The following is a 13,547-nucleotide window of genomic DNA, read 5'->3' on the forward strand; positions in this document are numbered from 1 at the left end:
ACCAGTTAAACGAATACACCAACAGCTAAACCTGTCTCTGTACCAGAGCATTTTCACATTGGAATTAAATCATTATAACTTTAGATTAAGCTCTGCATTCATTTTCAGTCTCAGAATAACATGATCACTAGTCCAACTGTAAAGCTAGTTATCACGTATTTATCGGCTATTTGTACTGAAAAACATGTGATTGATTGACTATAAAGTTTGACAAATATGTCTAATTCCGCCCATAATTCTGTTCAAAATCTCTTGCTACTCTAGTGATTGTGTTATTCTGTGATTGAAAGAAAATGCAGAGCTTCATCTGAAATGTGTTTTTAATGTGTTGATCTAAAAAGGCTCTGGTACAATGACAGGTTTATCTGATGATGTATTAGCTGAACTGGTGATTAGTTTACCTGGTGACACATCACAGTTGAAGCACCATCAATCACACGGCTGCGCAGAATTTAATTTAAATAACGTGATGGTGATTCACTGGTTGGTGGTAATTAAAGGTTTCAAAATTCACATTTTGGCACCGTATCGTACATTTCCATGGGAGTTGACCCAATAAACAGTGGCTGATTTCAGAGTAGCGATCCAACCTTTGTAAGTCATCTAAAGCGCATGTAAAATTCATAACAGTAGTTGACTTTATTAACCTTATTTACCACGTTTGATACATTTCAGGAAGTTTAAAAGCCAATAAGGTCATTTAAACAGGAAATGGGTTAACCCTGAAACCCTGAAAAGGAATTTAAATCAAATTACAAGGATTTATTTACTGATCAATTTTTAACTTTTCGAAAAAATGTCAAAGAGTAATAAAGAACAGATTCCCAACAAAAGGTTTGCTTGTCTACTGTTCACTGTCTTCTATAGACTCCCTGATGTTGGTCCAAGGTGTGAAAACCGGTTTCTCCTGTTCTGTCTTTCAGCGTCCAAGCCAAAATACACATTTGACTTCTCAGAGGAAGAGGAGGGAGATGAAGAGAACGGGGATGATGACGCAGCCTCCTCTCCAGTGAGGCCGTTTAAGGACGACTTGATTTTCTCCAACACCAAGAGCCACTTCAGTGATGACTATGACGATGAAGAGGACAACCAACGCTCGTACTCTGCACCGAAGCCGAAAACCACGTAAGACTCGATCAGCTCAATGTGAGGGATACTTGTGTAGAGACTGTAGACCACATTATCAACACCCATGTCAGGATTTAGAAGACTTAACAATCAGAGAGTTGGCACAGGAAACATAAAAGGGTTTGTGTTTGTTTCTTTTATCTGGTTTGAAGTCATTTTTGTGTTTATTTCTGGCAGTGTTGGGTGAATTTTTTGTTGTCATTTAGTGCTTATACTATGACGTAGTATTTTCCTGTTATTGTGCTAACTTTCGGATGTAATCAGTGTATGCTGTCCTACAAAACTGGATGACTTCTTGCAGAGCTAAATCACCATGGTAACTTGTCTGAACAACAAACCTGGTTGTGACCAGGTTATGAAGTGGATACGAGCTGAGCGAATATTAAAGCTCCGCCTCCTGACCAATCATTTCTCGTAGAAAACGACCGGCCCAAGAAAAGGTTGATCATTGTGTAAACACATAGCTGGATCTGACGTGATGCTGACAGGAGAGATTGATCTGACACTGCAATGGCCACTCCTGTCACAAGAGTGCACATGTAGCCAGGCTGAAATCACCTCTCATAACTTAGCGATTTGTTATTGCTCTTTGTAGTCCAGCTTCAAGTTTGGGGGCATGCTCCCGCAGCAACCGGCAGTGAGAGTTTGGCCTCCGTGTTTCAAGTTTATGGACTTTTTTTAAATCTTCTACATGGTTTTGTCCCTCGTTAGTGTTCATTATGGCCTAAGTACTTACCTGCTGCTGACTGAGATGGATCTCTTTTATCTGACCCTGCTGTGGCTTTTTTTCTATCTTGCACTGGCGAGTGATGTCAGCCAGGCTGTCAACCCAGCAGGAACATGGTATACGTGTACTACTGAACTGTAAGAGTTTATCTCGTGTGACACACGTCACATCACAGCTGCCTAAGTTCATCCTGAAGGATTTTAATCGTGGTTCTCATGGTATCACAAACAACCAAACGAGGAAGAAGAGGAAGCGGGAGAAGAGGCGGTGTCAAGCTGTGCCTAAGAAAGCAGCAGCTCACCAGGATCCCTCTGCCCTCAGTAATTTTGGGAAATGCTCAGTTCCTGAGGAATAAAAAAGACGAACTTCCGGGGAATGTCCACTTTCAGAAACACTTCATGAACAGCTGCATTATGGCCTTCACAGAGACGTGACTCACGGAGTTGGACCAGGACTTAGACCTGCTCATTGATGGCTTTGGGGCTCCTTTTTGTCTCGATCGCCAGGCTGACGTCACAGGGAAGACCCAAGGAGGCGGGGTCTGTCTCTATGTCAACAAGCGTTACTGCAGCTCTGTGACTGTCTGAGAACAGATCTGCATTTACACGCCATATGTTGAACTTCTATCCACCGTTCATATCCACCCGAAGGCAAGCGCTGCTTCTGCTTCGAGCGTCATTTCGTAGACTGCAGTCTATTTCACCTGATGCTTCATAATTGGTGATTTTAACCATGTTTCTCTTAAAAAGTCCTTAATAAACTTTTAGCAATATGCTCCTGTCCAACCAAGCGGGATGAAGCTTTTGATCTTTGTTATGGGTCAGTTAAAGACTCTTTTAAATCCCTCCCTCTCCCCCTTTGGGCTCTGCGGATCGTAACCGTGTGCACCTTCTGGTATCTACAAGACTGAGTTAAAAAGGGAAAAAGTACAGACCAAGGAGGTGAAAGTGTGGTCAGATTAATCTGTGTTCTATTTCATCCCTGCTGACCGCCAGAGGCGGTGCTTTAAGCACTGAATATTCCCCTTTGCGCATGTGCAGTGCAAGTATGAATCACTCCAGGGCACTTTCCTTTTTCTCTTCTCGTGCGCAGTTTGCTGGAAGATTGTGCATACAGCTGCCATCGCTAGTAGCTCGGTGACCGTGGTATGTCGGAGCAGCGTGCATTCGCCCTCCAGGAGCTGCGACGGTCAGTGTTTGGATAGCGTTAGCTTCACCCATTAGCAACCTCTGTTGGCACAGGCCGCGTTAGCGCCGCCTCCCGCCAGCATATGGTTTGTGTTTGGTCCCGACAACACACGCTGACAAGGTAAGTAGCCTCCAGCCTCGACCTCAGAGGGTTTGAACAAATTTATGAAGGACATACCTTTCCACATGCTAACCACAGCAAATGTCCTCGGAACAGTGGCTCATGGGGACTGGTTCACATTGATAGACCTCAAGGATGCGTACTTTCACGTCCCAATTGCTCAGCAACACAGGCAGTTTCTGCGCTTCGCATACTGCGGCCGCCACTGGCAGGTCAGGGTGCTGTCCTTCGGCCTCTCTCTCTTCCCAAGTTATGTGTCTGCAGCCCTAGCACCTCTACAGTCTCAGGGCTTAAAGGTTCTCCCATACCTGGACGACTGGCTGGACTGTGCTCCAGCCCACTCGCCATGCTCTCTCTCTCTCTAACCGCGGACTTCATGCTGCAGACAACATTGCATTGGCACTTTTAGTCCATGTCGGTTCTGGTCCGTGGCAAATAATAAAACTCTGGCACTTTTAGTCCATCTCGGTTCTAATCCGTCTCGGTCTGCGCGTGCACGGGGCTACTCCAGTTTTTCAGTGATTGGCTCTATGCGTGCATGTGACTGTAATGGCTCGGGCAAACAACAGTTTTTGTAAAATTATTCATTAACCGTGCCAATGCAGTCCAAGGAAATCTGAAGTTGCACACCTTTGAACCAAGCTGCAGCCATGTTGCAAATATCAGCTCTGTCTGTCCCTGAACAACAGATATTTGAGACACACACACATATTCCTTGCTTTAGTAGGTAGATGCTGTAATGATTTTGTGATTGATCAGATGGCCCTCTTTCCTTTAGTCCTGGTAGCGGTCAACTTGTGAGTATAATGTCGTGTTGTGGATTGTCTGGTTTTGTCAGTGCTTTGTGGTCTATTGTTTTAATGTCAATATAGATGCCATCCTCTCTTTTTCACTGTAAAACAAATCTACCTACATGTACTAATAAAGTCACCTGAAACTGAAGCCCGTTAACGGAGATATATCCAGGCACTTATCTAGCTTTGTAGTACAGGCCCTTAATGTTTTTCTGTTGTTGTTTGATGTCATTTTATGTATTTTTTGTGTATTTTTGGAATTATTTGTTGTTTTATGTATTTTTGGTCATAATGTGTATTTTTTTTCATCTGTGTGTTTTGGGTTTTTTTGTGTGCTTTGGTTAACATTTTGTTAGTTTTGTGTTTTTGTCTTTTTTTGTATTTCTGTAAACTTATGTGTTGTTGTTGTTTGTGTGTTTATGTTGTTATTTTCTGTATTTTCCTGTCGTTTTGTGTACTTTTAGAGTTACATTGTGTATTATCATGTGTGTAATTATTCTTTCCAATGTCTTTAATTGCAATATCTGGGGGATTTGTTTTGGGGGTGCACAAAATTAGACTGAGAGCATGTGGCCTCCGTGGAACCAGTTGCTCATGTGTGCTGTTGTGTGTAACTGCTTGTGTTGAGTGTGTTGTACAGTCACTTCTGTTGTCCCTGTCATCTTCTAAAAGCAAAGATAAATGCTGACATTTGTCTTTCTTTAAAGGTCTGAACCAGTAGCTACAAAGAAAGACACAATCAGCATCTTCTCAACCAAGTCAGCCTTCTCAGACAAGAGCAACGACAGTGGTGAGAGTTTACTGTGTGCGTGTGTGCGCGCAACCTCCCTCACATGACCTCTAACCTTTTACACAAAAACCAACATGCAACCATATCAAAACTTACCCAAACTAACAAGGTTTTTTTATTTTTATATATTTATGTTTTATTTAAAACCTGGTCCAAAGATGACACAGAAATGCCTCACACCCATGTTTTGTGACAATCGCACATTTGCACACTATTTTTGAATCTATAGATAGTGTGACAAAAGAACAAATGTGTCCAATTCCTCCCATAATCCTGTTAAAAATTTGTACTGTACACTACAAACTCAATGAGTATATACTGTCTACAATATAATATAAGTATGATTAGGATGGTGACCGTTCCCACTGAAGTATACTTCCAAGTTTTCCATGATGCATTTGGAACCTACGATGACAAAAACCTGAAGCACACTGAGGCTAAATATCTCTGTTGATTCTCCACCTTTAAAAGTTCTGAAAGCATTTTATGTGAGAAAGTCATTATCAACATGTGCTCATTTGATCCATAAAACTCACCTATCCACATTTCATTCTGACATTTAGGGGATTTTTTTTGCTCTGCCATTGTGCTCTTGCCAAAACTTCCGGTTAACTTAAAAACAAGAGTCTTATTTACAAAAGTAATTAAAAAAAAACTAATGGAAGACAAGAAGAGATGCTTTTGTTTTGAAAAGGGGATGTATGGCTTTTAGCTTGAAGCCGGTCCCAGGATGAATTTGCGTTCCGCTCACAATGCATCATGGGACGGTTGAGTACGAGTAGTGTGCCCACCATACACCATACTTAAATGTCCCCATATAGTATACAATACATCCGGGTATTTCTCACGGACTCAATTTTTTCACACTATCTAATGTGAACGCACTACATACTAATTTTTGTTGTCAGACTTGGTATGAGTAGTACCTTAGTATGACATTTAAACAACACAGCCTCGGTGTTAAGGTTCGAGTAGTGACCATGTTATCCTGTGACTGAAAATTCAGAAAACTTTATTTGTCCCCGAGTGGCAATTAAGTTTCAGTTACGTCCCGATCAAGATACATGAAAGAGAAGAACATATCACATGGGGGACAGGTACGGGAGTACTGGAGAGCCGCCACAAGAGCAGCGCTCCATTTTATAGATTAGAAATACGAAACAATTGGTAAGAAGAAGAGGTAAAAAAGGCAAAAACCAAACTGGGCCCTTGTAGAGAGGGGTGGTGGGGGTGAATGAGAATAGAGGTGTTTTAAGATGGGCTAGCCAAAATCATGACTGCCAGCCCTACTGTTCCTGATCAATTTGATCAGTGATCATATAATGTGGCCATTTCCTGTGAAACAAACTATCCACTCTTCTTAAAGTTCCACGGTGGAATCCATCTGAGAGTTCTGAGAGAGTTTGAAGGGTTTGACTCCTTTCATCGATGACCGTGGCTTCCAATAGTGCTGCCATTGTAATCCAACTTTGCGATAAATTCTCCTTCATCCTTCTCCTCTGAGTGCAAGGAGGAAATGCAGAGCTTCGTCTGAATTATGCTTTCATTGTGGAAAACACGAGGGTGATTCGTCAGTTGGCGGTAATTATTTTCATTTTTATTTATTTTTTATTTTATTTTTTTTAACTTGTCTGCACATGCTGTCAAAGGTCAACACTACAAGAAGTGCAATCTTTTTTAGACAGCAATGCATTTTATTTAAAAAAATTTTGTTATTGCATTTTATTTAAAAAAAATTTGTTATTGCAATAAAATAATGCAAATAAATTGCATTATTTTATTGCCTAATTGTGACCATCACCAGCCCTCCCTAAGGAAGGGTAAGAAACACTTTATTAAAGTGAGAATATAAAAAAAGAGGGCAGTGTTACACCTAGGTGAGGGGGTGCGGGGGAGGTGGAGGGGAAAGAGAGCAGGGAGGAGCGATTCAAGGAAGAGAAATGAAAGGGTGGGGAAGAGTGGATTACTGTAAAGTGAGATGTGAAGTTGTAGGCGTGAGGCTTAACTATAATGGTGGTGGCTGTGGGCAGAGGGAAGGAGTGAGTGGTAGTACCTGAAACAGGTATTTGGGATCAACGTGTCTAAAGTTAAGCCCACTACAAGTTTTATCCCACAGTCCAAGGCATGCTTGTGCATCGTAGACAGATGTATGTGCAAGATACTGGCACTGTAAACCCAAGCGCTGCCCCGGACTCGAGGACACAGCCAGAATAGCAGAAAGAGCGGGGGCCAGCGAGCCCAGGCAACCCCCCCGGCCGAGCAGCCCCCCAGACGCCCCCAAGACACCAAGCTGAGAGGCAGCCAGCGCTCCCCACATACACACCCGAGAAAGCACATAGAAGCTGAGGAGCCAGCGCACTCCGCCCCCAACCCCCAACCCCAAGGCCCCCCACCGACATCCACCCCACCACCCAATCCCCCGAGGGGAGGGCCCAGAGAGCTCCCCGCCCGAGATCCCAGCAGAGGGGCCAAGGCCCACGCCCAGCAGACGGCCAGAGCCGCGACGAACGGGCAGTCGGCGGGCAACCGTCAGTGGGCCCAGAGCCAGCAGGGACCGGACCCCAGGCTAGAAGGACCCGGAATAGAAGCAGCACCGGGAGCAGCACGCCCGAGGACAACGGCCACACCCCCGGCCACCCTGGGCAATGAGGGTACGCTGCACCGCCAGCCCTCAGGCGCACCGACCCAGCCCCCCAGAGTGCCCCAGGTAACCCTTTTTTGACACCGCCAGCGCGATGCGCCTCAGTTATTGCTAAAGTCCCCCCGCCGCCCCACCCACCCCCAGGGGACCAGCCAGACCGCCACACCGGCATGTGACGCGCGCAAACCAGAAGCCCGCGCCCGCATCAGGGCCAGCACAGGCCCGCAGGGCACCACGATACAACGCCCTCTACAGGGAGGCGGCCCCGGCCCCCCCAACAAGAGAGGACGCCATCAGCAGCCCAAGTAGGGCCATCCCGCCACCCACCAACCGACAAGCGGGCGAACCTAAGCACCCCCAGCCAGGTCCCGCCAGCCCACACCAAGTGCCACCAGCAGAGCCCCCCTCCCCACAGAGGCCACCCCTGGCCACACACGTGCCGACACGAGTCACCCCCCCGACGCCAGCACAGCCCGGAGGACGGCGGGCCCCAGGCCAGTTGGCGTTAATTAAATGTTTCACAAATAATTTTTTGGGTTAATATCACACATTTCAATGGGAATTACCTTATTAAATGGGTGGCTGAGGGTTAGGAGTGTGGCTAACAAACATGATAAGGTCTTGTAGTGTAATCTTGTGTAACACTCCCATTTCTTTAAGTAGTCTTAAGAATATAAAATGTCAGTGTAATAATAGTAGTTGACTATTAACCCTATTTGGCATGTTTGGTAAGGTTTCGATTAGTTTAATAACAAGTAAAGTCATCCAAACAAGGAAAGACAATGCAATGGAAAGTGACAGTGAAATGGGTAAGCCATGAAATGGAATTGGGAACTGGCTGGAGATGTGCACAGAATGGCAGTGCTGAGAATTTGAGGATTTTAGTTTCATCACAACAATCACTTTTATTTTAATGTATCCCTAATACGCTGTTGTAGATGTTAAAGTAGAATAAAGTCGCACTTTTATGAGAATAAAGTCATAATTTTATTAGATTAATGTTGTAATATTTTGAGAGAAAAGTCAAGTCAGCTTCACCATCGATGCCAGGGTAATGCACTAACTGAAATGTTTATCTTTCATAAACAGTGAAATTTTCCAGTTTTCATAAAACAAGTGAATTCTGCTTGTTACGCAGCACAGATATGTGTCCATGTTTACAGAGAAGTTGATAATACTAGCACTGAAAGTATTTTCTGCATTCATTTTGTTTTTAATGATTAAAAGTTAATTTGCACAAACATCAACAATGTTTTGGTGAAGCAATAGTTTGTATCAGTCTTCCCTTAAAAACTTAAACATAACACAAGGACATTGGACTTGTTGTGGTTAGTGTGTGTTAAGAAGAGCCACTGAAGTAACAGGTTATGTATCACAGGCCTTTATAACCGCTGTGATATCAGATAGAGGGTTGATCTCAGTTCTGGTGCTCTTAGATCTCAGTGCAGCCTTCGATACAGTGGATCATCATCTACTGCTGCAGAGACTGGAAAGCATTGTTGGGATTAAAGAAACAGCGCTGGGTTTGTTTAAATCTTACCTATCAGACAGAACCCACTTTGTTCATGTTAATAATCTCTCCTCAGCGCATGCCAGAGTTAAGTTTTGGGACCAATACTTTTTCCATTATATATGCTTCCTCTAGGTAACATTATGGGAGAACATAATATAAATTTCCATTGCTATGCCGATGATACACAGCTTTATCTCTCAATGAAATCAGATGAAACTCATCAGTTATTAAAACTCCAAGCTTGTCTTAAAGACATCACATCCTGGATGAGCCGTAACTTTCTCCTTCTTAGTCAGGATAAAACCGAAGTGATTTTATTTGGTCCAAAACACCTCAGAGAGAAATTATCAGAGCAAATAGTGTCTGTGGATGGCATTACTCTGTCACCCAGCACCACAGTAAAAAAAACTTAGGCGTTATCTTTGATACTGAATTATTTTGTAACTCTCATATTAAACAAATCACAAGGACAGCCTTCTTCCACCTCCGTAATATCTCTAAAATCAGAAATATCTTGGCCCAGAGATATGCTGAAAAACTAATCCATGCATTTGTTACATCTAGATTAGATTATTGTAACTCCCTACTTTCAGGATGTCCTAATAACTCACTTAAAAGTTCCCACTTAATTCAGAATGCTGCAGCTAGAATACTAACAGGAGAGAGCATATTTCTCCAGTGTTGGCTTCCCCTCATTGGCTTCCTTTAAAATCTATAATCGAGTTTAAAATCCTCCTGTTAGCATACAAAGCTCTACATGATCAAGCGCACTAACAGGTCTTAAAGACCTGTTAGTGCCCTATCGTCCGGGCAGATCACTCCGCTCTCAGTCTGCTGGTCTCCTGGAAGTTCCTAAAATATCTAGAAGTAGAACAGGGGGCAGAACATTCAGCTACCAAGCGCCTCGCCTTTGGAACCAGCTCCCAGTTTTAGTACGGGGGACTGCTACTCTCTCCACCTTTAAAATTAAACTCAAAACCTACTTATTTGCTAAAGTGTATACCGTATAATAGCGTTAACCTATCCACTAGGGGAAAAGCCCTAAACCTAAAAATAGGAAGATTATATAGTAGAACACCAACATAATATTCAAACACGATCCACCATCTACACATAGCTCTAATGGGCTGCAATGGGTTGATGTCCAATCTGACACAGTTGTGCCGGGTTGTAGCCAACACCCCACTTCTGAACCTCATTGTATACCCATCACACTGCTTACACACCATTTACACTGATGTCCACTCCATACTCATTCTCATTCCACTCACACATAGTTTAGCACCAGGTGTTTCCATGCAGGCAGACCTGATAATACTGTATCATGTTTTGCTGCAGTCTGTGCTTTCTCCTCGCCCCTCTCTCGCTTCCCCCCCCCCCCGACTTCTGTACTTCATTGCATAACCCATCATACTGCTCACACTGCTTCAAACCATGTCCACTCCACATATATATATATATACTGTATATATATTTATATGGGGTTTTCCTGCAGTTTGTGCCTTCTCCTCGCCCTCTGCTCTCTTTTCTGTTTCAGGTGTCTTGATGCTGGAGCCGACGGTTCCTGATCAATGGTTCGCGGCTCAACTAGTCTGGAACACTTGGATGGACTATCCTTCTATCTTTTTCTGTTTTCCCCTCTGTTCACTAACCCCAACCAGTCAAAGCGGATGGCTGCCACCTCTGAACCTGGTTCCTCTGGAGATTTCTTCCCATAAAGAGGGAGTTTTTTCTTCCCTCTTTCGCTAAATGCTTGTTCATGTGGATCTTGTTGGATTCTTTCTTTTTTACTATGGACTTTATATTTTGTTCAGCACTTTGAGATGACTTTCTTGTATTTTGCACTATATAAATAAAGTTGAATTAAATTAAATAAACATCAACCGAGGAGTGACAAAAGAGATTAACTGTAGGTCCAGTGGATTGTGCTCCTGAATGCTGACCTCTTTTTTTGCTCCTTTGTCAACAGACGGCTCCAATTCTGACAATGACAACGGCCCCATGTTCTCCTCGTACTCCAGCAGCTCTGCTTTTGAAAAAGCCTCAACAGCAAAGAAAGGTAATGGAGCTATATGACCAGCAGAGGGAGCTGAAACATTAACTAATAGTGACGGTGTGAGGATTTGGTTTGATCCACTGTGCTTGTGATGTGCAGCAGCGAAGAAGCCATCTGAGCCCAAACCTAAGAAAGCATCAGCACCAAAAGCTAAAAAACCAGACAAATCCATCTGGGACTCAGACTCTGACGACGAGCTCAAGAAAGCAGCAGCGGCGACAACAGCTCTCAAAGGTGCAGCAAACATATACAGTCTTTAGGAAAAATGACACGGGGACGTTGTAGTGTGTCACAATTCATTTTAGCTATGATTCGCTGGTGCCAATTCAATCCAAAACCATTGACTTTTTAGCCAACATATTAATTCAACCAGTGTGACCAAAATAAATACCAGAATACTGGATATTTCAGGTGAGCTTTCATAGATTCCTGATGTTTTGTTTAAGGGAATCGTTTATAAATTAATTATGGACATAAGCAAACAAGTAAACAGCTTTAAATGTCAAATATATTCACATTTTATTTGAATCAAATCTAACCAACACTTCAGTTTACAGGATGTTAATTTTTCTGCTCTACTTTTCAATAATTAATACGTTTTCAATAAAATTACACATTCGTTTTAACGGACTCTTCTGTTAGTTTTTTTATACATAAAATAATACATTATTGATATAAAAAATTAAGTACAACCATCATGTTAAATGAGCAGTGGTTAAACTTGATGGTTATTATGAGGCCACTGCACAGCTCATGCTAATGAGCTAAAGCTACATGTGCTGCTGCTGCTGCAGTGAACACGGCTACAAGGGCCTGGTGGTCGCTGGTGGACACAGTATTCAACTCCTTTAAAATGTCTCTGTGTTAAAGACAGTGTTTAGAAACACTTGTGGACACCAAAAGTCCATCCATTTATCCTTTGCCGGCTTCTTCATTTGTTTTGTTGTCTGCTGGCACGTGATGTGTGACTTCACATACAATCTTTAAGATGAGCTTTTAAAACACATCCATAAAGAATCCTCTGTGCTTAAATCCAATGAGTTATTTCTTTGTATCGATACAATCGATTGATTACCTTTAGATGGCTTGTGTCATCAGGAAGGCCAACTTGCCAAGCACAGATTAGATCATTGGAATATAAATTGATTCATCCATGTAACGCAGGCGTGTCAAATTCCTTTTAGTTCAGGGACCAAATACGGCGCAATTTGATCTCAAGTGTGCCACAGATTTGAATGCTGGAAAACGAGTAATTTCAACATTATTGTTCCCTAGTCTGCACTTCTACATATATATATAAAATACAAAATAAGTAAGAAATTGACCCTATCCATGCAATAAGTGATAGATAATTAAGGGAAATATTATGTCATAATTTGAGGAAATTTAAGGATTTTGTAAGAATTTTTAGTTTTTTCAACTGTTCAACATCATAAATGACTGCAATCATGCTAATATTGCATGATTGCAGTCATGCACCAGTAAAATTCTGAGCCCCTGCAAATAATGAGTTTCATTCACACAAGGATTCTTGTTTTCTCTGTCAATTTAATTTTTTACTGCGGGTTGAATTAGACGCTCCAAAGGGCCGGATTTAGCCCCCAGGCCATGAGTTTGACACATGTGATCTAATGAATGAATCATTACACCCTGAATTAACGTGTGTTGTTGTTGTAGGAAAAGGCCGGGGGAGGAAGAGGAAGGGCTCAGGATCTGAGGACGAGTACAGCCCGATGAAGAAAGCTCCTAAACCTGTGGTCAGGGTCAGTATCTCTGTGTGGGATTAAAGCATTAATTATACCTTAAGTTCTCTCTGTTCACGTCTGTTCTTCACTGACAGAAGCCACAGAAAGCTCCATCAGATGTTGATGATGAAGATGATGACATCAGCAGTCGCGGCACCATGTCCCGTGACCGAGCGGGCCGTTCCAAGAAGGAGGTGAAGTACTTCAACGAATCAGATGCGGAGGAGGAGGACGATGACATGTTCGACTGAAGGAAGCCGTCCACAGACTTTTGTACATTTCCTCTTCCATTTGGTTCCCATTAATAGTGACGTTGGATGATTTCTAATGTGTAGATGTTTTACACTTTTTATTATAACATATGCAGCTTTGTTTTTTTATTCCCATTGAGATGTTGTGTTTGTCTGAAACAGCTTTTAGAGATTTAGAATGCTATCTGTTAAAATTCTCTAACTTTTTCAAGTTGGAAGTAAACAATGAAATCTTCGTCAGTGACTCTGATTGTGTGTGTGTGTGACTGTGTTTAAATTCATTGTGCTGTGTCGGAGAGGAGGAAGTGTGTCTTTGTCACACAATGCGCACAAAGTACTTCATCCAAGCTTTCTGTACAATACACAAAATGACAAAAGCAACAACACAGAATTGATCCTAAACAGTGTTTATATTTATTTTTAATCAATTTACAATGTGGTTTTAGTCAAAATGTATTCATTAGGACTATTTCCGTCAAAGACTAGTTTTAGTCAACTAAATTATGTTCGGAATTCAAATCTTTCAAAATATAGATAAAAGTTTGCATTGTTTTTTAAAAGATTCCGTTAGCATTGACCAACCTGATATGGGAT

General features: G+C 42.4%; 1 protein-coding gene across 2 annotated transcripts in view; it reads left to right on the forward strand.

Moving 5' to 3' along the window:
* The window catches only part of top2b (DNA topoisomerase II beta), a 96,199-nt gene extending 83,011 nt beyond the window's left edge, over positions 1–13,188 (forward strand). The window contains exons 31-36 of one of the 2 annotated variants that reach the window (XM_028461155.1): positions 924–1,125; positions 4,665–4,747; positions 10,871–10,960; positions 11,060–11,191; positions 12,635–12,720; positions 12,798–13,188. In XM_028461155.1, coding sequence (XP_028316956.1) covers positions 924–1,125; positions 4,665–4,747; positions 10,871–10,960; positions 11,060–11,191; positions 12,635–12,720; positions 12,798–12,953 — 749 coding nt within the window. In that variant the 3' untranslated portion in view covers positions 12,954–13,188. Of the gene's footprint in view, positions 1–923; positions 1,126–4,664; positions 4,748–10,870; positions 10,961–11,056; positions 11,192–12,634; positions 12,721–12,797 lie in introns of both variants that reach the window. The other variant, XM_028461154.1, reaches the window with a different exon arrangement.
* Positions 13,189–13,547: the final 359 nt, after the last annotated feature.

Source organism: Gouania willdenowi, chromosome 11 (genome assembly GCF_900634775.1).
Source record: "Gouania willdenowi chromosome 11, fGouWil2.1, whole genome shotgun sequence".
In the NCBI taxonomy this organism is placed as follows: domain Eukaryota; kingdom Metazoa; phylum Chordata; class Actinopteri; order Blenniiformes; family Gobiesocidae; genus Gouania; species Gouania willdenowi.